At 32.2% G+C, this 23,748-nt stretch overlaps 2 protein-coding genes across 3 annotated transcripts in view; one reads left to right on the top strand and one right to left on the bottom strand.

Annotated features, from left to right (window-relative positions):
* LOC126818494 (uncharacterized) overlaps positions 1–13,714 on the bottom strand; it is a 19,653-nt gene extending 5,939 nt beyond the window's left edge. The window contains exons 1-5 of one of the 2 annotated variants that reach the window (XM_056100412.1): positions 13,696–13,714; positions 1,989–2,069; positions 1,148–1,241; positions 606–711; positions 256–357 (exon numbers count right to left, since the gene is read on the bottom strand). In XM_056100412.1, the coding sequence (XP_055956387.1) occupies positions 256–357; positions 606–711; positions 1,148–1,241; positions 1,989–2,032 (346 nt within the window). In that variant the 5' untranslated portion in view covers positions 2,033–2,069; positions 13,696–13,714. Of the gene's footprint in view, positions 1–255; positions 358–605; positions 712–1,147; positions 1,242–1,988; positions 2,070–2,641; positions 2,950–13,695 lie in introns of those variants that run through there. The other variant, XM_050545958.2, reaches the window with a different exon arrangement.
* On the top strand, positions 2,923–23,748 carry LOC126818483 (probable ATP-dependent RNA helicase DHX34). Its single transcript, XM_050545941.2, has 29 exons — positions 2,923–3,741; positions 3,935–4,017; positions 4,512–4,646; positions 5,510–5,601; positions 5,780–5,917; positions 6,494–6,628; positions 6,819–6,873; positions 7,386–7,453; positions 7,785–7,934; positions 8,558–8,683; positions 8,810–8,965; positions 9,205–9,312; positions 9,778–9,874; positions 12,402–12,549; positions 13,083–13,149; positions 13,951–14,058; positions 14,676–14,762; positions 15,129–15,203; positions 15,416–15,526; positions 16,143–16,298; positions 16,922–17,014; positions 17,337–17,483; positions 18,233–18,378; positions 19,288–19,398; positions 20,053–20,174; positions 20,529–20,705; positions 21,751–21,853; positions 22,486–22,640; positions 23,559–23,748. The coding sequence occupies exons 1-29, from the start codon at positions 3,095–3,097 to the stop codon at positions 23,714–23,716; spliced, it is 3,954 nt and encodes a 1,317-aa protein (XP_050401898.1). The 5' UTR covers positions 2,923–3,094; the 3' UTR covers positions 23,717–23,748.

Raw genomic sequence — 23,748 nt, 5'->3', positions numbered from 1 at the left:
TATCCTGTAACTTGTTTCTTTTCACATCTTAGGTAGAGCGAGTGTTAAACGAACAAATAACGATTAAATTTTCTGCCAAGACTTCATTTTTTCTGATGAATTTGCTTAAACAGGAGGTAATTGGAATGAAATAATGTACCCAGAAATACCTTAAATTGGGGAGGAAGGCGGATTTATTATTTACTTTCGGATGGTTATTTAAGTTTAAGTGAATTAATTATGTCTAAACTATCAAAATAAAGAAGACACCAGTACCATTTTCTGCTGTCTCACATAATGAAAAAATTGTTTTCTTAGTTTCTTCTACTTCAGATTTACAAGTTTTTAAATTCCGTGATGTGGCTTTTAACTCTTCAGCTGGAAATAAAAAAGAAATTGTTAAGTCAGTATTAACCAAGCAATTTTATAATACATGCATTTCATTTTGCTCAAATTAACTCACTGTTCATGGAAGTTTCAATCTGAGTTCCATCAATTATCTTCAAATTAATGGACATTTGTTTAAGGTCAGAACTAGTTAAGTACTCATCAGTCGACGGTTTGTATACATCAATGACAATGATGTTGGAAAATTTAACAATGAATAGTTTTCATCAATTTCTCACCTGCATCTGTAAGAGTTGGCCAATCTTTCTGATCATTTAAAATAGTTTCAAGTATTAATCTCTTAGAACAAGAATTAATGAACTTCTTTTTTGCTTCTCGCTTTTTCTGAAATACATTTACCAAGACCTTTTTGAAGAGACACCAGTTTTAACAAACCATAAAGAAATGAACAAAGTACCGTGACCTACTCAGAAGGCTTTTTATGCTGGGATTATCCTGACGTTTTTAACTAGCATAGTGGCAAGACAATATTTGATTTGAGTAGAATAGGGTTTAAAGTCTCGTCAACACAATCATTGAGACTATCTGCAGCTAACATAAAATTATTGTTTTTGACACCACCTCTTTATATGCATGCCCTTGGTTTTTCATACCATTTAAATGAAACAATAAGTCCAGAATCATCGCTAAATATATCTTTATCAACATTTTACCTATCTTTAACATATTTTTGTGCTTATATATATATTGGATAAAGTTACAAGCAAAGGCATATTTTATAGAGTAGCATTTTGAGACAGAGAGTGGATAGAAGACTTACCTCTTCGAGAGCAGCAAAATTTGAACTTATATCCTCATCTACCTCACCTGCTAATCTAATCACCTCTAAACTGTATATTGACGCCTCCAAGGGACTAAAACATAAAAATAATTACCTATTATGTATGTACAGTATTCCTTGAAATAGAAAAGTCTTAACAACGTTCACTACATACACTAAACAAGTGTGAGAAATTTAAGGTACGGTATGCAGTATATACTATAACAGCACCAGGCATGTATACCATTAACCCCCAACTTCTAGTATGTCAACTTTGATGATATGTAACAAGAAAACTATAAGAGAAATCATATATCTGTGTTATAGAAATGTTTGTTGTAAATAAAGCTGAAACATCATCATATATTTTAAGTGTTCATTTTATCAGTTTACAATCAAAGCATCAACAAAAACTTCAGCAAATGAGTTCTTGAAAAGGAACTTACATGTACCTGGTAGAAATTTTAAGTGGTAAAACAATAGATAAACATGTGAACATACAATTCTGTGCTATGAGGGAAATTTTGTCGACACAGCAATGTTTACGCCTAGGCCTACTCTTCATCTAATTTCAACTGCCAAGGGTTCTTTGACGGGCAGGCCAACGCATAGACAGGATCTTTTTTCTTGCGTAGACAGGAACTTGGGTTTTTTTTCGCCCCATCTAAATGACAAGACTCTATTCCTTGTAAGTCTCAGTCTGGCACCACTGACAATGGGAAACAACTCTGAAGAACTTACTCGATAAGCACCAGGACCTTCTGGTTAGTCAACTATCTCCCTACTCAATGAGCTTGATGAAAACTAGGAAAATATAGACTCCTTATTATAATAAATATACCTGGTTTCTTCTCCACATATTGTATTCGTAAATTCTACTTCCATTCTCCTTTATTATCATAACATTCTATATGCACCTAATCTGAAATTATAATAAACTTAATTATACAATTCTACAAAATCGAAACAAATAATCCCAGCGAGAAATATGTCGCTTAAAAGGAGCAGTCCTACATTCTGAAAGGTATTTGTTGGTAAAAGTGAATGGAAGACGACCTGCATGTGTTTTGAAACGTTGTTATTAAATAACTGAAAAGTAGTTATATCCATATATATACCGGTATATATATACACCTTGTTTTGTGTTTTGTTATGAATAGTTACCGTGCCTCTAGATGTCATTTAAAGAATTGATGGAAATTTTGCCTGCACACCAGAATTTACGTCAATTTTTGGTTGAATTTCAATTGCCAAGGATTCTTTTACGTACACGCCAACAACCCCAACATAGGACCTTGTTTTATCGTTTCATCTGAACAACTAGACATCATTCTTGAGGGCTTTCTTTATCTAGATCTAGTTCTAATAAATTCTAATTTCTGGGATTGACTGGCCTACTTTTCAGTTTGAGATAAACTGATTTTTCCCTGGTTTTTGGATTACATGATTTAGATCTATAAATTTTGCATATTTTTTTCTGCACGCTGTTATTACCTTATAGTAGGATAGTACTTTTATTCAAAGTATAATATTGCAGAATCTTGGTCTGGATGATTTATGTCCAATTGCTCTCAAACAAATCGTAACTGGCGCCTTCTTTCTTGTGTTTACAAAATAAGGTTATAATACAACCGATAAAAAGATAAATAAAAACGAACTTATTTTTTTTCAAATACATTGTACAGATGGATGAAAAGATTGGTCATTATAACGCGATAATAATTACAATTGGCTTTGTATATGCATCAGACAGACTTTCTCCTTAAACTTCGTATACATTGTTCGTCAGCATTCATAACTATTTATCGGTTAGTATATTTGATCACAAAATAGATCACTTCCGGTAAAATGGCTGCGCCCATGGAACCAAAACAAAACTCTTTGGTCGATATAAACATTACAATTATTTTCCAGCTGTAAATTTGTAAGTGTATTTCTCGATTAACTATGTCGGAATACAGAGAATATCGTTCCAAGCATAGACATAAACATCATCATCGACACGAAGATGACAGACGACGAAAACACTACGATGATACTGATACTGATAGGCAACAAAATGAATCTCATTCTACTAAACATAGGCAGACCAGGGATGAGGAGAGAAGAAGAGATCACATTCATGAAACCACCACGAAATACTCAAGGGAGAAAGACAGGCACCAGTCTGGCAGTAATCGACAAGATACAAAATGTTATGTAAGCGACAAAAAAAGAAAAACTGACTCTGACCAAGATGAATATGGAGCAGATACATGTAATAATAGATATATGAAAAAACATCATCATTCATCACATGCAGTCCCAAATTATAGATCTGAAAGTGAGAGTGAAGATGACAGATTTCAAAGACATCATTCATCCAAAAGGAAAAATGAAGATGTCACGGAAAGACTTACTTCAAAATCCAGAAATGATAGAGGTAAAAATGAAGATGGGTATGAGAGGAAAAACAGAAGTGATGCTGCTAAAAATGATGCTGATGATACTAACCCAGATTCGGATGAAGAAAGAAGAAGACTGGAATTTGATTTTACAAACTATAAACACTCATTAAACAGAATATTCTTCAGAGAAACGGATTTCATCAAAAGGTATATTTACTAACAACAAGATACTTGCTAGTAATTTTAACGTTTCTGCATGCTGAAAATCAATATTTTTTTTTGTAGTTTTCTGTTTTGTAAAAGGAACCAGTTTGTTTGATAGTACCTTTCCAATATATTCCAATTAATTCAATATTGTAGCAATTTTTATTATTGTCGATTAATTATAATTTTTTTTCAGAGGCTCTCCAGAATATGATGACTTTTGGGCATTTTTGGTGAAGTATCAAGAATTTCAAAAGAAAAAAGCAATGAAATCAAAGGGTAATAAATATAGATGTATCTGTACAATAAATTCTACAAAATTTAGCTTCATTTGGACGTACCACAAATGATTTTTTAATTTAAGATAAGAGGAAATTGTGATTATGGATAATTAAATTGATCACTTCTACTAAAATAATTCAACAAATATTTAAAAGCATTATAGTCATGTGTATTTATCATGGGTGCTACAGCGGAGAGGTTGATAAACAAGGTAATATACACAATCAGAACAATCTGTTCTGTGTGGGTATACCCAGAATTAAAAACTAAAAGGAAAATGTGTTATTTAATCTCCATTCACAAAATGTATAATACAACATCTGTAGCTTGTGCTATAATTGCAGTAGGCCTACATTCTTTCATACATGTGTTATTAATGCAATATATTATTAGTCATCTATTTAAATGCATAGCATAATTAAAATGTGATACATGTATAGCACTTCTTGGAAATTGTAAAAGCAAATATTCATGTAAAACTGTTTCTTCAGATAAGTCAAAGCCGAGGGAAGTTGATGATAAAGGGACATTAGATCTACCACAGCATTATGATAACAGATATAGAATCAATCTAACTGTTGTCAGTAAAGATATTGAAACTTTTCTTAAAAAGGGCAGATTGATTGGTAAGTAATATACTAATAATCTAAATTAGTATGCATAGTTACCCCACAGGTATTCAAATTCAACCAGTGATTGGGTAACAACTGACAAGAAGTTTGTATAATAGTAAGTGCAGGAGGACCGCACTACACGTAAAACAAAAATCTACGAGAGTACAAGATAAACCTGGGGATCACAGTGGCTAAGTGGGTAAGACGCAGGCTCGCTAGCCTGGAGGTTGGGTGTTCGATCCCTGCATTGGCCGAGAAAGTTCATCAAGATTTTCCGACGTGGTTCCCCCTTGTCAGTGATGCAGGATGGAGGGCCTGACAAGGACAGCTATCTAGTCATCTGGATGAGACGAAAAACCGAGGTCCCGTGTATACATTGGCGTGCACGTAAAAGATCCCTTGACAGTTGGAATTTGATATAAGAGTAGGCTGTAGTGCCGCTGACCAGGCAAAATTTTCCTCATAGCACACTGTATGGTGTATGCCTGTCTTCATTAGCCCAGTTCGGAGCAAAACAGTAGGACGTTTAACCCCATTTCATTTTATTTCATTCCATTTACAAGATAAACCTGCGGACAAGACAGAAAATAGACATTGCACCAAATAAACATATATCAAATCAAGAAAATGGATCCGGGGGCCAGCTGTAAGCGTCCACTGTGCTGTACAATAAAAAAGTGAGGTTGATGGAAGTACCGCAGTAGTCCATTTATATAGTCATCAATAATCATTGAATCACAACAGTATTAATTCACATCTAATAATAGATGATATTAAATATTTGAAATATTGAAATTAGTGTTTGAAATAATGAAATTGATGTTTGAAATATTGAAATTAGTGTTTGAAATACTTTAAACAATGTTTTATTTTAGATTATGATGTAGAAAGGGAACTAACCAGAGATAGAGTGCAACAGTTTAAGAGTATATTAGTACATTACTTAGATTTTCAACAAAAACAGAAGGTAGACCTAATATTTCTATATCAAATATTTAAAATTTATTTCTTTGCATTGGACATTTGTTCAAAATTAATTAAGCAATTCATAAGTTCTTTTTATATTTCAGCTGAATAAATTTATCAAACAATTCGAACATTTGAAATCTTTCGTGTGTGTTATAAGTGTTCTTTTTAAATTCCAGCTAAATAAATTAAAGAAGATACGTAAAGACCAAGAGAATTTACCTATTTATCAGTTTCGTCAGATGATCGTACAAATGATCAAAAGACATCAGATAGTTATAGTAGCAGGTGATACAGGCTGTGGTAAATCTACACAGGTATTAGATTTTACAGAAATTCTTGCCCTATTGTTGTTGTCCATGTTCAATAATCATTGCTCTCTAATATTGAAATCAGATGAGGTTGGTTACTTTATCCACTTGTGACTGGATATTATTATTTATCCAATATGTAATACTACTCTGCCACATTACTATTGTTGAAAAATTGTTGACTTGACTGATTGGAGATAGCATAATGCAAAATTTTCAACCAATCACATCTTAGTTCTCATCAGTGGTCTAATTATAGTCAGCAATTTTCCAAACCATGTTAATTCAAATAAAACAGAAATTTCTGTTTAAAGTTTTAAAGTCTATTTAAATATACAGGGACACATAAATGACATCTTGGGGAATGTCTAAACTATATTTTCCCCACACTTTTCTATCAAGTTAAAAATGGCATTTCAAAGCATGCCCTTATGTTCTGCGTCCTAAAACTATATGGTAGGCAAAATGTTAATCAAATTGCCACGACCAGCTAGACCTTGAATATTTGCAGCTTTAAGTTCGAAATAGTTAATAGTGGTAGATAATTTGTGGACATTTTTCAAATTGATATTGTTTTTTTAGGTGCCACAGTATCTTCTTCATGCTGGATTTACTAAGATAGCATGTACACAACCTAGACGTATAGCATGTATATCATTATCTAAACGTGTTGGATATGAAACATTAAATGAATTTGGTTCTCAGGTTGCATATCAGGTAAAACAAATTATTCTTGTTAATATTTAATACATATTTATTCTCAACTCAAAAATACGTTAAGATTAATTAATGGCACCAGTCATTGTCAGTTGTCTAAAGATAGCTCAATCCTGCTGTAGTCTAATGCTTTTTAAAACTCAAATTTTATTATTATTGCTTAAAAATATGATGTGTGTTTTGTAAATAGGTTCGATTTGAGAAGAGCAAAACTCAGTCAACAAAGATTCTATTTCTAACAGAAGGTTAGTACATGGTGTATATTTCTAATTTTATGTAATGGAAGAGTGTCTGACACAACCAGAAATGGGCTGTGATGAACCTCAAATGGCAATTTCTGAAGTGATTACTGGTATGGTAAATCTAGTACACATACATTGTAATCAGTAGCTTGTATTCGCCTGTAAATAGCCAAGAACATGATATTCTCTATTATATTGAATAATAAAGCCAAACAGTTGAACTTGATGGGTCATGAGAGTTATCCACTGTCCACAAGATGTCTGCACCTTGAGATGTGCCTTCTGGAAAGAAAAACGAGTTTATGATAACACTTTTGTTTTTTATGAATTCTAACTTGAGATCAAAAATAAATAACTGTGTTCATTTTCTCAAAAGAAACAACATTAAAGTTTTATTTAAAAAACATGGACTGTTGGGTCATCTTTCTCACAAACCAACTACAGCAGCTTTATGGTTTATTTCATACATGTATTTATTTATGAATTATTATTCATGCTTATTTATTTATTTTCAGGTTTGTTATTAAGACAGATGACATCTGATATGTATTTATCACAATATGATGTTATTGTTATTGATGAGGTAAGAATAAGGATTCATTAATTTATTCATGATCATATCAAAGAAGTAAATTTCATTTTAAAATATCAATTAATGATACTGTCTAATAAAAATTGACAAAATAATAAATAATGACGATAATTGATGTTAACTTTAAATAAATGTTTTGATTCAAAAGGGGATCAAGATTTAATTTTGACCAATTTCTTCTGAATTTTAGTATGTTGTGTTCTGAAGTGGTAACTCTGGGAGGGGCATATATTTTCAACTCTTGAAGGTTTATAAAAGACTCATACATGTATGTAAGTTATATGATACAAGCGTACATATGTCTTCTTCTTTATTATTACAGGTTCATGAACGTCACATATTTACTGATTTTTTACTGGGTGTTTTAAAATGTTTGTTAAAACAACGAGAAGATTTGAAACTGGTATTGATGTCAGCTACTATAAATATATCCCTGTTTAGTTCGTATTTTGATGATGCCCCAGTAATAAAGGTAAGTCTGTAAAGAAAAGCCCTCTTTGGTTTGGATCAAAAATACATCTTTTAGAATATGCATTCAAAGAATGTTTTTTTTTTAGTTTGTGCACTTAAAAGAAACCTTCAACAAGAGTATGCACAAGAGCCATTGTCTCGGAAAAATCTATCTCAATAGTATACTGCATGGCATATGCTCGTAGTCATTCGCCTGGTTGATGCAGAAATGTAGGATATTAAATCCCATTTCATTTCAACAAATACTTCTCTTTTTAAAAATTTGAAGTTTTAAACATCCCCAATGTCTAAATCTAGTATAGAAAATCCCCCCAAAATGAATAGGGTGTCCATAGAGATATACTTTATTTAAATTGTTTTATTTGGATATGAACTAATGACATCCAGAAATGGTAGAGAGAAACAAAGAGGAGGATCTGTGGTCTAAGGGGAGATAATATTGTGCTAGGGACTTGAAACAGAGTTATCTCCCTTTAATGTTGTCAATTAATGGTTATTTTCACACTTTTTATTTAGTAAATATAAGTTTATATTGTCATTGATTATTGTATATAATATTTATACAGATAATTAAATACTCATAATGAATAGCTCAATAACTTGTCCTCTTTATGGTTTATTTAGGTTCCCGGTCGTTTGTATCCAATTCAATTAGAATATTGTCCTATTAAGAAAGATGAGCTGTCGGGAAAAACAGAGAAAATAGATCCATCACCTTACCTAAAGATCTTAAACCTCATAGATCATAAGGTTAGTATTCAGATGTCTTTTACTACTCATTATTTTATCAACAAATGAGTCTAGAAATAAAACTTTAAAAACTTTGAACAAAGAGGTAAATAGTTATGTTATTCAACCTGATTGATTTATTTTCAGTACCCAGCTAATGAAAGAGGTGATGTGTTGATATTTTTAAGTGGTATGACAGAAATTATGGCGATATGTGATGCTGTTAAACAGTATAGTCTAGAATCAAAACATTGGATAGTGTTACCACTTCACAGTGCTCTCTCTATACAAGAACAAGATAAGGTATAATATGTTTTGACAGACATTAAAATCCGTTCCTTTCCTTCTTTCTTTTCCTTTCCTTTCCTTTCCTTTCCCTTCCCTTCCCTTCCCTTCCCTTTCCTTTCCTTTCCTTTCCTTTCGTTTCCTTCTTTCCTTTCCTTTCGTTTTGTAAAAGTATATTCAGTGAAATATTTACAGTAAAAGTTTGTATATGATTATTAAGCTATCTGAGTAATTAGTTTTTTATTAATATATTATAGGTATTTGATATCGCACCTGAAGGTGTAAGAAAATGTATAGTATCAACTAATATAGCAGAAACATCAGTAACTATAGATGGTGTCAGATTTATTATAGATTCAGGCAAGGTATGAATATGATAGTCTCTTGTATTTTACTTTTTGGTTGTCTGTGACTAAATAAGTTAGGGGGTTTGGTGGTCGAATGGTCTAACATATGGCTTTAGATCATAAGGTCTGTCAATGAGTCAAGTGGCATGGTTTCGATCCCTCACTTGTACATGACAAGGAGTAGGGTCGCCTGTCCAACCTCGGTTTTCTCTTGGTCCCCTGGTTTCCTCCCACTGCTAATGACCCCTATATACCTGCAAATTTTTAAAATAAAATCAAACCATATGCTGGTCCCGAAATGACCTAGTTTGTGTCGATTGGATGTTAAACCCCATATCTCTCTCTCTCCCAAATAAGTCATAAACTGAATTGGAATTTAAATTGTTTGATTTCTTTGTATTGCAAATGCATTATGATAGTAATCCAGAATCATATACCTGTACTCTCTGATTAGTAAACTTCAGTATTTTTGTTTTTATTCAGGTGAAAGAAATGAACTTTGATCCAAAATATAAAATGCAGAGATTACAAGAGTTTTGGATAAGTGTTGCTAGTTCTGAACAAAGAAAGGGAAGAGCTGGTCAGTAAAACAAGTTTTCAGTTCCTTTCCTACACCTTTGTGTTCATTCAGGAGGTCATGAGTACCAGAGCCATTGCCCAAATGTTTGGATGCCATCAAGTTGGATCCTACCACATTGTCTGACAAGATCTGCAGTATCGCATGCTGCCTGTTTCCCATACTGCTGCTACTTTGAGTTTTCCACATGCAACCAGAGTGTGGAAGGATTCCACAAGCATCCATTCTGAGGCTTATCTCCTCTATCCTGCGAAAATTTCATGGCATATGTGGCTGCTAGAGATGGACACATATTTTACTGACTTGATTTTTTACCTCCTATGCCTCTATTTCACTGTAAGGATGTTATGGCCTCTGTGGGTTGTTTTTGATTTTCTGGTGTGTTGTCCAGTGTACAATCCTGTCAAAAATCTCATTTCAGCTGTGTTGTGTGTTGCCAGTATTTCTAGTTAAATCTGTGATTCTTTTTTTTTTAATTGTGTCTCTGCAAACATCTAAATCACTACAGACAATATGTCAGATATTAATCTTGTACAACCACAAGACAGCAATAATCAGATTGTTTTGATATATGGCTCTATACTTATACTATTCAAAAAAAGTAGGGGATATTTGATTTTTAAGTGTTATTAAAGTCACCTTATGAAACTGACGAAGAAACAAATGACAAAATGAAATGAAGTTCACATTCATCGATTTATTCCAAATGATCGTTAGACTAAGTAAGGCACAGACTGGCCATTATAAGGGTAAAATGATACCCGGGGTCAAACAGCAAAGTTACCACAGCATCACAACCAAGTCAGTAACGGGTAAATCCTCCTGTGTTTGCCAAACAAGCATTGATCCGACGTGGCATACTCCTAATGAGACGTCTATGGTCATTTTGGTCCAGATTGTCCCATTCCTGTTGCAACGCAGCAGCAAGTTCTTGGACATTGGCAGGAAGTTGTTGACGTTGACGTAACCTCTGTCCAAGCATGTCCCAGACATGCTCGTTGGGGGAGAGGTCGGGACTCAGTGCTGGCCAAGGTAATGTGGTGATGTTCTGTTGTTGGAGGTAACCTGTAACGATCCTGGCCCTGTGACATCTTGCGTTGTCATCCTGGAAGATGAAACGGCGGCCATGACGTCGTGCGAACGGCACAACATGGACTGCCAAGATGTTGTCCCGGTAGTACTGGCCTATAACACGCCCTGCAACAACATGTAAAGCCGTTCTTCCAGCAACAGTGATGCCTCCCCACACCATAACAGAACCACCCCCAAATCGATCATGTCTGATGACGTTAACGTCTTGGAAGCGCTCGTTTCGACGACGCCACACCCTCCTACGTCTGTCCAAAAAATCAACAGTGAACCTTGACTCATCTGAAAACATCACATTGCTCCAGCGTCGATTATCCCAGTGTTGACGATCCCTACACCAACGACGTCTTGCCTGAATGTGATGATCTCTCAAACAAGGGATCACGCGAGGACGTCGGGCGCGAAGGTGACCCCTATGCAGTCGATTCCGAATCGTCTGGCCACTCACTCTCACACCAGTGTCTGTTTGAAGACGAGCGCTGATCTGATTTGCTGTGATGACACGATTTCTCAAGGCCAAGGTACGGATAAATCGATCCTGGGCTTGAGTTGTTGCCCTTGGTCGACCTGAGCGTGGTCTGTCCTGTACAGATTGTGTATCACGGTATCTGGACCATAGCCTGCTTATGACAGACTGAGAAACATTCATCGTCCGCGCCACAACCGCCTGTGTTGTGCCGATCTGTAGCATGCCAAGGGCACGTAACCTTTCATTTTGGGTAAGCCGACGCATATCAAAATTTGTTTTCTGGTCACTAAAACAATTAAACTGATGTTTCCACCCTGGAATTCAATGCCACAATGACTGTAACATTCAAAGTCAGAGTCGTGCAAATCTTGGGTTGGACCCCCATGATGATCCCAAGCATCACCTGCATTCCATGCGGTAGCTATTGGTGCGTTTGGGCGTCGCATGTAACTGGAAATGTTTCTTCTGTTAGGTTCTATAGTGACTTTTTTCGTAGTCATTTGCATATTTTAGTATTATGCCCCCAAAATCAAATATCCCCTACTTTTTTTGAATAGTATATAGAAATTTAATTTTACAAAGATTAACATATGATATTTGAAATGAAATAAAATGAAGTTGGGTTTAACGTCCTGCCGTTTGGCACCTACTGGGCTAATGAAAACTCTGTGCTATGAGAAAAATTTTGCTCGGACAGCGGCACTACAGCCTACTCTTTACTCTTATTAAGAATTCCAACTGTCAAGGGTTCATTTAGGTGCACACCAATGTGTACAAAGGACCTTGATTTTTTCATACCATCCAAACGACTAGACACTGTTCCTTGTAAAGCCCTCAGTCCTGCACCACAGACAATGAGAAACAATGCTGGAAAATCCAGAGGAACTTTTTCGACTAACACCAGGGGTGAACCTGAGACCGTGGCTCCCTGTGATATTTGAAGTTACTTATGTATATATTATATAATTATAGGTAGAACAGGTCCAGGTGTGTGTTTTAGACTCTATGATAAAACAGATCAAGAAGCATTTCAAGAATTTTCAACACCTGAGATTAAACGTGTTAGCTTAGATACACTAATATTACAGATGTTATCTATGGGATTACCTGATGCTAGAAAGTAAGTTTTATATGGGGTAAAAGTACTGTAAGCTACGAGAACATAGCTAAAAACGTTGAGTTATACTGATGTGTTGTTTTTAGCTATGATTGGATGCCTTTAGTTTCACTTGGCAAACTTAATTTCTTTATTAATGGATGTAGCATCTTAAAAATAAGGTAATTTTATACTATTAGGACTAATTAAAGATACCCGACCCAATGTAGTGAAACAACTTTCATTTGTCTGCAAATATTGTCAGTAAAGTTAATCAAGTGGTGTTTTTAACAAAATTGATATGGCCATTCATAATTACAGTGTATTAGGTTCTCTACTAAGTCATCTATTTTGATTGGCTGTTGTACACGACAAATATTTAACACCGCCTTCATGACGTTAAAACGTTAAAACTATTCTGATTTTAGTAATTGGGTACTCGTTGCACATTTAAGAAAAGATTAGCAGGAAAACAAGTTACTTAAAATTCATCAAGATCAAAAATAGGTAGTAGTGAGATAAATAGAAGATCTCATTTGAAATATTTTTATTTTTAGGTTTCCATTTATTGAAGCTCCATCAATGAGTAGTATAGAAAATGCTGTTATTTCTTTAAAAGAACATGTAAGTTATAGATATTAAATATAATTGTAGTTATCAGTTGAAGAGATTAAGTCTAAATATGATTGTATTTCTTATCAACTGAGGAAAATGTTGTTTATAGAAGTATCAGTTGATTACAGTTGATTGTATTTCTTATCAATTGAGGAAAATATTGTTTATGGAAGTATCAGTTGATTACAATTATGGGATATAAATCATTTCTTGTTAGAAATTGACATTTAAGAGACAATATCACATGTAGCAAGATAATAGATGTTATTTTTATATTGTATAACATATTCCAAATAAACTTTTCTACCCTTGTAATTGTTGAAAATCGAAGTACTGACCTGCTGAGTAACATTATTGCAGGAACATGTGTTGAACTCCATGAAAACCTCTATAAATTATGTGTGAATTTAAAATGTTATGATGTCATTCAAATCACATCATAATGAAAATCATTTTTCTAATTACAGACAAAGGTCGCCAAAGCACTAATGTTTTTTTTAAGTCAAAAGGAATATAAAAATTAGTAAAGAGTAGTAAAGACTGACATGGGCTTACCTTGAAAAAATAAATGGCTAAAATGGAAATACCACATAAATCAACCAACCATTTTAAAACTGCTTCTGTAATAAAAACTTTTTAGATGTTATATTTTATTATACATTTTTCAACAGTGATGCACTGATATCTGAATATCATTAGTGCTGTACAATGTGCTGTTTATTATTATTTTTATATTATATCAGTGGGCATGGATTATTATTGATAACAAGCATTCGTTATTATCCTTATAATATTTTTATAATATTTCAGGGAGCATTAAAAGGTGATGAAAGTTTAACACCTATAGGTGAGATGTTATCTAGATTACCTGTAGAGGTAGCTATAGGTAAAATGTTAATCATGGGATCTATATTCCATGTAAGTATTCACAATTTTCTATCTGTTATCATTAATATCTACTAATTTCCGCTGATCATGACTAGCATTTTTCAGACAATATCTGATTTTTCACAGCTTATTCCATGCTGAAATGTATGGTACCAATACTCAAATTGATATTTTAACATTTCATTAAGAAAACAAAACCAAAATATCAGTGATAAACACCTGGCTTGGGTTCAGAGATTCAACTTTTACAAGATTGTAATTTGCAAGGTATTCAAAATCCTTCAAATAATGATCATTGGCTTTAATAGACAGTGTAGCATAACCGCCAAGCAATAACAATACACTAATGTACCACAGACAATCTGAAATGTCTAAATGATTGGTGACATTCTCTAGGAGATTGTGAATCAAGAAACAACCAACCCTGGAACATTGCTAAATCATCAAATTGATCAGTTTTCCTTCAATAATATATGGTCAGAAGCAAAAGACCTTTACAACTGTTTTTTTTTAAATACATACATAAACCTATATAATTATGATTCAAGATAGAGGATTGACTATTTATGCATGGCATGTGTAAAGATTACTTACAAGACATTGGGACATAAACACTGATTGATATATAAATATATTATTATTACTAGATGATAGATCCTGTATTATCTATAGCAGCAGCTATGAGCGTACAATCACCATTTCCTTATAAAGCACATACAGATCACGAAGCTGTTGTAAGTTTTTATTTTTGATTCTTTTGTTTTTAGTCATTGACTAGACAGCTTGGTATCAGTAAACCATAATTAAACTCTATTCTGCAATTCAAAACCATTTCTATACGCTATTCAAAGAACCACAATTGGATGTAACTTTTCTAATAGTAAAGTCAATGTTTCTCCCCAAACCTGAATTTGGTTTTATGAATTCCTGCAAATAAATCTTCATGTGCATGTTGTTGAACATGGATAAAAAATCATGTCTTTTTTTTTTATCTCATCCATAGTAAGATATTTGAACACAACTACAGGTACATGTGTTTAAAATCAATTAATATTTCAAATAAACTTCTTTACTATATGTTTTATTTGTAAATCTTTCAGGCTGCTAGAAAACCATTAGAATCAGAACATGGAGACCCTTTTACACTTCTTAATGCTTTTGATGAATGGATTCAGGTACATATGTTATCTTTATATATAAATCTAAATATGAAGAAAAAACACAGTATAATAAAATGTTGTCATTTATGTTGATAGTATCAATTATATATTAATATGTGTTTCTAAAGAGATTCTGAAGACAACTAGGTAGATATATAAAAGTTTATATCTCATTTAATTATTTCATGAATAAATCAGTAATATTTGTTGTAATTGATATAATGCAGGTAAAAGCAGAAGGTAGGGGAACAAAGAAATGGTGTAAACATAGAGCTATGGAAGAACAGAGATTTTATGAAATGATTAAACTAAAAAGACAGTTTCAAGATTTGCTTAAAGTAAGTACCTATACTGATTCAATATGATGTTTAAATTTGAATATATTAATTTTCCATTTGTCTTTCTTAAAAGTTTACATGTAGAACAACATATATCGATAGTTTTGTAGCCATAGTTTTGACTGATCTTAGCTGAAGGAAAAGTGTTAAAAGTAACAGCAAAATTTAACTGATTACATTATCAAAAGTAATTGTAATTTAATTGATAACATACGCAATAATTTAATCATAAAAATCCCAAATTAATTTTAATTTAATCAATTACATTTGAAAGTAATCAGCCCTAGGTTTGTTATCGGTGTAATTTCAAAATAAAATAGCACCGTTGCCTGTTGTTGATATTTGCGTTGTTATTCTAGATAATCATGAATTCTAAACTGAAGGAAAGGCTGCCAGTGCAAGATCTCATCGAGCCCAAAAGACATATATATTAATACATATATCCAAATTTACAACAAAAAAATAAAGTTATATATAGCCTGACAGGCGGATGATATCTATGTAAAGTCTGCTTAACACGTAAACAATGATGATTGACCTGGCTACATGATCTATAGTTAATACATATGTTCAAATTTACTAACACATTGATATATTTTTTTTTTTTTTTACACAGGATCATAACCTATATGAGAAAGTAACAGAAGAAGATAGATATTTGACCAGTGATCAAAGACGACAAAAACATGGTGAAAGAAAAAGATTAAGAGAATTAAAAAAAGAAAAGAATAAAGAATCTAAAAAGAGAAAAGTTTTAAAATTAGAAGAAAATGTTAGTATGATTAATTACTTGACATGGAGAGTGAAGGAAAAGTGAAAGTTTTTCATTTTGTTCCATATATTCTTGATATTTGCCCCAAATTGACAATGTCATCTATGCACACAAGCATACCTTATTATTATTCACAACATGGACATAATGATATTATTTTTCTGTTATTCCACATACTGAATTGATAAAATGAAAGTACTGTTATAGGTTTATATAATGTTTTACAGGATTATACTATAAATTTATATAATGTTTTACAGGATTATACTATAAGTTTATATAATGTTTAACAGGATTATACTATAAGTTTATATAATGTTTTACAGGATTATACTATAGGTTTATATAATATTTTACAGGATTATACTATAAGTTTATATAATGTTTTACAGGATTATACTATAAGTTTATATAATGTTTTACAGGATTATACTATAGGTTTATATAATGTTTTACAGGATTATACTATAAGTTTATATAATGTTTTACAGGATTATACTATAGGTTTATATAATGTTTTACAGGATTATACTATAAGTTTATATAATGTTTTACAGGATTATACTATAAGTTTATATAATGTTTGACAGGCTTAAACTATAAGTTTATATAATGTTTTACAGGATTACACTATTAGTGATGGTGAAGAGGATGATAAAGGAAATGATATCAAAGATTTAGAGTTTCGACTATCAAATGATCTCAACCAGTTACAGGTAGGATTAAAAACGTGTCAATATTAAATTCAAAATTAGTTGCTTTAGGTTTATTTCATGTGCGTCTATAAGCCATAAGTGACTTTGCCCGGGCCACGGAAAACCTTTGCACCACTGCTCAATTTTCAGTGGTAATATCTGATAGATAAGACAAAAAATATATACAAATTGGCATCGCAGGTAAATCTGACTTTTTCTTAACGGATCCCTTGGAAATTATATTTGGATGATGACTAGATGGAAATACATATGTCCAGAAAATAAGATTATGTGATAATGATTATATGTTAAATAAATCACAATTTTATTATGTTTTCTATAGGAAACTGCAAATAAAAGTCGTCATTTTACCTTACGAGATATCAACTTATTGAAAATTATCTTATGTAGTGGTTTATATCCACAAGTAGCTATTGCTGATGATTGTAATACATATAAAATGGATACAGATCAAGCTTATCATACCAAGGTTAGTCAAATATATAGCCAATACCAATTTTAATTTTATTCATTCAGGAGCATCTGATACTTTCCTTCTTTTTAGATTTAAAAATAAAAAGTATTTGATTGTTCTGCTCAATAGGTTTTAGCTCAGATTTTTCAAGTTTGAAATATTAAACAAAACGTTCTTCAAAATTCCACAGAACCCAAAAATTAAATTGGTTTGACCTTTTTTATGGTACAACCACATTTTCCAATAAAACCCACAAGACAAACCTGTGGACAAGACACACGACATGGACATTACACGAAATAAATAACAAATATCAAATCAAGTGAATGGATCTGGATGCCAACTGTAAGCATCCACTGTGCTGTACAGTCTGGGGCTTGTAATGATACAGGCTTCACTTAAAGTAAGAAAAAAGGATTTACAAGAAAGACGTAAAAGAAATAATATAACCGGTTTTAACAAGGGTCGTCTCTTGAATGGGGATAGTCTGCCAGTTGACGTCAAACAATTTTAACAATAAGGTTGATAATCCGGGTAGAATCTCGAATAACGCTAAAAGGTGTAGTAAGCAAACAATTGAACTGTTTGTAAGTTAGTAAAACTGACTAAATCCCTTCAAGGTGTGGTTTGGTTGATTTCATATACTAGTTTGAGATAACGTTATGTCCAAATGTTGAATTTGTTTCAAACTTTATATTATCTTTCCTGATAAACCATCGTTATAAAATATATATCTGTTTTATATAAAACTTGTATTATTACAGAATAAAGGTTTTATATTATTACATCCTACCAGTGTTTTTACGACACAACCTGAAGTTTTACAGCCACCGGACATAAAAGACAAGAAAAATTGTCCAGATGATTTAAGAGGAAAACTAAGTAGAAAACATGAACTATTAGCTTTTGTGTAAGTAGACATATTTTATCGGCTGACTTGATTGGCGCTATGTTAGCGTTATCAATATTGCCATATCCAAGCCTGGTCGTAAGGTACCTGTCACAGACATTTGCAGACATAAATTATCACACAACATATATATATACAACAAACTTTGACATAAGGCACCTGGGCCCTTATTCACGAAAACTTAAACTAAGATACAATCGAAATTTTAAGAAATACTGCAATTCGATTGGCTGACCAATATGCAAATTGGATATATGCAAATTGATTTTACTGGTCAGCCAATCGAATTGCAGTATTTCTTAAAATTTCGATTGTATCTTAGTTTAAGTTTTCGTGAATAAGGGCCCAGTAACAGACATTGTCAGGCACAAATTATCATACAACAGAGGGATTGTACGGAGTCTGACAGTTGGGTGGGGGGGGGGGTGACCGAAAGGTTAGCACGTGCGTGTTGTATCATAAGGTCTGTCATTGAGTCAACTGGCATGGTTTTGATTCCCCAGTTGTACGTGACAAGAAGTAGGGTCACCTGTCTGACCTCATGGGTTTTCTCAGGGTTCTCCGGTTTCCTCCCACTGCTAAAGACCCCTACGCGCAAGCGAATTATTTAAATAAAATTCAACCATATGTTAGTCCCAAACTGACCTAGTTTGTGTCGAGTGGACGTTAAACCCCATTTCTCTCTCTCTGTGGTAGGTGCCTTATGTCCAGGAAAAAAAAACCAGGTGGTTGGACAGGCGACCCTATTACTTGTCATGTACAAACAGGGAATCGAAACCATGCCAGTTGACTCAGGGGCAGTCCTTATGATCCAAAGCCCATGTGTTAGACCATTAGTCCAACCAACCCCCATATTTTCAAAAGGCTAAAAGTATAGTAAAATCCATCTATTGTTTAATACTTTCATAGTTCTCTGTTGGAGACCAACAAACCATATTTGGTAAATATTATGAGAGTTCCAGCCTTACAGACAGTTACATTATTCTCTAATTCTATAGACACCAATAGTAACTGTACCAGGTGAGATATTTTAAATATTTTGTTGAATTCTTAATCTTGAAAAATCTATTTACAGAGTACAATTTTATGGGAAACAATCACGTTTCTACAAAATATCCTCTTATTGGTAATGATAAGAGTATACTTGTTGAAACATTCTGCTTTTAGAATAAAACTAGTGATTGTTTCCAACAAAATTGTGCTCTGTTCATGTGTTTTTCAATTGCTTAATGCCACTTAAAGATTATGTTGAAAAATGAAGATAAAAATTGGACATGAAATTATTGGTAATCGTTGTTAACTGTCCTGGCCAGAGAATTATCAGTATTAGTAACAGTATACAGTAGTTTCAGATATTGAAAACAATTGTATTTAAACGAGTAAACTTGTAAAACAAAAGGAAATTTGAAAAGCCTTATGTAGAGATTTTCTCATGAAGATGTTGATGCTTAGAGTGAACATTGGTGGTTTGATGCTAAATAAGATATAGATCAATCCCATTCCAGATGAATCAAACAATATGCACTTATCATCTTTTTCACAAAATATTTATTTTTACTCAATAATTGTTCGGACAACAGACCTATGAGTGTTGGGCCAATAAGTGTCAGACCAGTAAGTGGACCCTGATGTGAAAGTGCTTACACTTCAGTAATTATTGTAATGTTATTTAAGGTTGGTATGCGATGGTTGGTTAGAAATAAGATTTGCCGATGCAGAGTCCGCACAGTATATCATCTCTAGTATTATACAGTTACGCTCTAAATGGCAAAATCTTCTACAACTCCGACTAGAAGGTGAGTTCTAAATAATAGACTAGAATGAAAGTTCTAAATAATAGATTACTAATAGAGAGGAAATTGTCTTCTTATGATGACTGTACACATGTGAATAAAAGTCTAATTAATCATTTATGTAACATTTGAGGAAAAAAGAAATCCCTTCAAAAGGCTGTTTTAGCTCTTACATAATGTATCTTTAATTTTTCTTTGCTATTTGGGATTTGTTGGGTAGTTATTGCTACACTGTCTATTGACATTCAGTGATTATCCATAATGTATTTATTTTCAATACACTTCTTAGCTTGGTATCCCTCTAAATGTGTTGGGTACATATATTTTATTAATTAATAATTTACATTATTACTCAAGACACATTTAAAAACATGGATAGTGAAAAGAAAACAAGTTCTCGAGCTAGAAGACTGGAAAAATTACTGGCAGAAAAATTAACTGAGTTTCTAGAAAGTAGTGTTGAGTATGCTATCAGACGGATATTAGCAGCAGAAGTTCAACATTTATATAATGGACCAACTCTAGCACCAATAGGTATGTATAAACACTTGAACAAGAAATTAAAGCTTTAAATGTGATATGTCTCTAATCTTGCTAATTTCAGTACACATTTCTCTGATGTAACTTATGTAAATAAAATATATACCCCATTGTACACCAGTATTTTCAAACATAACCTTATTTAAAACATTGAAATAATGAAACATAACCTCCTTTAAAACATTGAAATAATCAAACATAGCCTCCTTTAAAACATTAAAATAATTAAATATAGCCTCCTTTTAAAACATTAAAATAATCAAACATATACTCCTTTAAAACATTGAAATAATCAAACATAAATTCCTTTAAAACATTAGAATAATTAAACATAGCCCCCTTTAAAACATTAAAATAATCAAACACAACCACCTTTAAAACAGTCAGTATTGTATATGTAATTATTTGATACATTACAAGAAGCATATACACTGACAATGATGATTTTAAAACAGAATTTGATAAAGTAGATGTATATAGAATAAATTTCAATAGACATTTATCACACTAATAACTATTTATTGTATAACAATTACTGGTTTATTAACATCCAACATTTTGACGATGATGCTTTTGTCTTTTGTGTCTCTTTAAATTTATGTTGCATGAATTAGCAGTAGTTGGCACGCTTTCATTCTATGGTATTATGATGTCATGTAATTTTGTAGGAATATTATTGACATAAATTTGAATACCGTACGGGAATTAAACACGAAAAAAATAACGAGGTGCACTTATTTTTTATTATGTATGAATTTGAATATTTTGTTGACACGTGATTCTTAATTGTGATTTGAAAACGCCTGCTTAAATAATGATAAGAGTTATGCCCCTTTTTTTCGGGAAAAAATGTCTGACAAGAAAAATTTTGAAATCCCATCACTGATTAGCTGTATATATAAATTTGTTTTGCTGTTAATGGTAAATATTGGGAAAATATGAGGTAGAGGACATCTCTAAAATTCCTGTTTTGTTGTCCATTTATTGTCTACACCTACAATAATGTGCTAGTAATTTTTATATTTTATAAATTATACAGATGAAGAAAGTGAAGGCAGTATATCACAGTGTATTATGGGTAGTGGTAAAGAACATATTATTAAAGGTGGTGTACAGGTGAATGATTATCTGGTTGTTAACTGGTAAGTTCTTTTTTACAAATATAAAATGAAACAAGTCAACTTAAAGATGAAACAAAATGAAACAACTCAACATACATGTATATATACACAAAATGAAACAAATCAACTTTTAAAAAAAAATGAAAAATAAAATGGGGGAACTCGACATACACTACATCCACATTGAATATGTGAGCATAATCGTATGAGCACAAAATGAAATTACTTTACATATGGTAATTAAACAGAATAACATTACTTCAATTAGGAGTTAAACACATTACAACCTATATTTGTTTTCATTTGTTCTGTGGATGCTCGTGCAAAAGGTCTTGATCTAAGTACACTAGTGCTTAGATTTAAAGTAGTCTTGGGTAATATTGCATTATATAAAATTAATGGGATGACATATATCTTTTTGTTAAAAGTTATAACTCCTCTTAACCCAAAATTCAACAAACATCTTGATTTAAAGTGGAAAATCTTCTGTAGTCTGTTCAAAGAAACAATGTGTGAAATATTAAAAAGTAATTTCTCAATATTTTTCATGTAACAAACACTTTTGCTGATCTGGCTCTGTTTTATTTTGTTCTTTTTTATTTCATCAAAAGAACTGATTGTTTTCATACTAAAATATATGTTGTGTTTTATAGTTTACGTGAAGATTCATCAAGTGGTAATGTGTGGAATGAATTTACATCCACTATGCAGAAACATTGGACATGTCCGCAGTGTGATACAAGTATGATAGTTACTGTCATGGAGAGATTACAACATGAATCTGAATGTTTAGAAAAACACAATACAGGTAGGGAGGATGATTACCTGTAGAGTTTTATAAATTGTAATTAAAGATACATTATGTAAGAGCTAAATCTGACTATTGTAGGTCTTTATTTTGGTTTTGAATGTTATATAAACTATTTATTAACATGACAAGCCCATAATGACCGCAAGATTTTAAAATCTAAAAATAAATTTGAAAATTGAGACTTAATTCTTGTTCGTCCAGTGCTGTTGCTACAATAATAAACAATCTAAGCTACATCTGCCAACACTTATAACTTTGAGTAGATTAGAACGGTTTGGCCATTTAATTATTTAATTTAAAATTGGAGAAGCAAGGCTATGACTCAAATGGCCAGTCAAGACTAAATGTTCAATATATTCATTTTGCATTATCTATTTTTAAAATATTATAGTGAGAACGGCCAGCTCTATATCTAAATCTTACATAATTCTCCTTTAAGTTATAAAAATGTTAAGGTGACAAGAAATTAAAAGGTTTCTACTGAATTTCTTAGGTTTTCGATAAAATCAAGACCTTTCATTTACCCTGCACTTTAACACTTTTCAAAGCATTCCATGACGGTTTATGCTAGTTTTAAATGTCTCCTGTACAAATTTGGTCTTAGCATTTGATAAAGAACAAATGCGTATTATTATTTTGAGAAGAGGGTTAATAGTTATCACACAATTACAGCCATAGTGATTTAAAACATCAATAGAGTGGTGTTATCATATCTAGCCATCTATTAGAATAAAATATTCAACTGTCTGTTTTGCTGCTTTCTATGATACATAACAGTTGTCAAAATAGCATTAAAATCAAATTCAATATTGAAGTGTGTGGGATTATTAGAACATATCGAAAGAAAATGGCAACCATTTGTTACATGTTTCCCATGTAGAAATTTACCCATTCTGCTTTTTTATTTACTTCTAGTAAATCCAGTAGAGGAAGAAAGACTTATAGAAGAAGAGAGGAAAACCCAAGAAAATCATCTGAGAAAATCTTATTTCTGTACAGACTGTGATAAACAATATTCTTTTACATCAACTGAAATATTAAAACATAAAAAATCACATAAAACACCCAGCTGACATTAAATATAATATCTTAATTTATATCATGA

This window comes from Patella vulgata, chromosome 4 (assembly GCF_932274485.2).
Source record: "Patella vulgata chromosome 4, xgPatVulg1.2, whole genome shotgun sequence".
In the NCBI taxonomy this organism is placed as follows: domain Eukaryota; kingdom Metazoa; phylum Mollusca; class Gastropoda; family Patellidae; genus Patella; species Patella vulgata.
The sequence above is the reverse complement of the archived record's forward strand: the minus strand, read 5'-3'. Positions and strand labels throughout refer to the sequence as shown.

Bases quoted from the DNA above. Each gene is read 5' to 3' on its own strand.
- LOC126818483 (XM_050545941.2), top strand. From the start codon at position 3,095: ATGTCGGAATACAGAGAATATCGTTCCAAGCATAGACATAAACATCAT. The intron at 6,874-7,385 runs GTTAGTACATGG...ATTTATTTTCAG, and splicing joins GATTCTATTTCTAACAGAAG to GTTTGTTATTAAGACAGATG. The intron at 15,527-16,142 runs GTAAGTACCTAT...TTTTTTACACAG, and splicing joins AGTTTCAAGATTTGCTTAAA to GATCATAACCTATATGAGAA.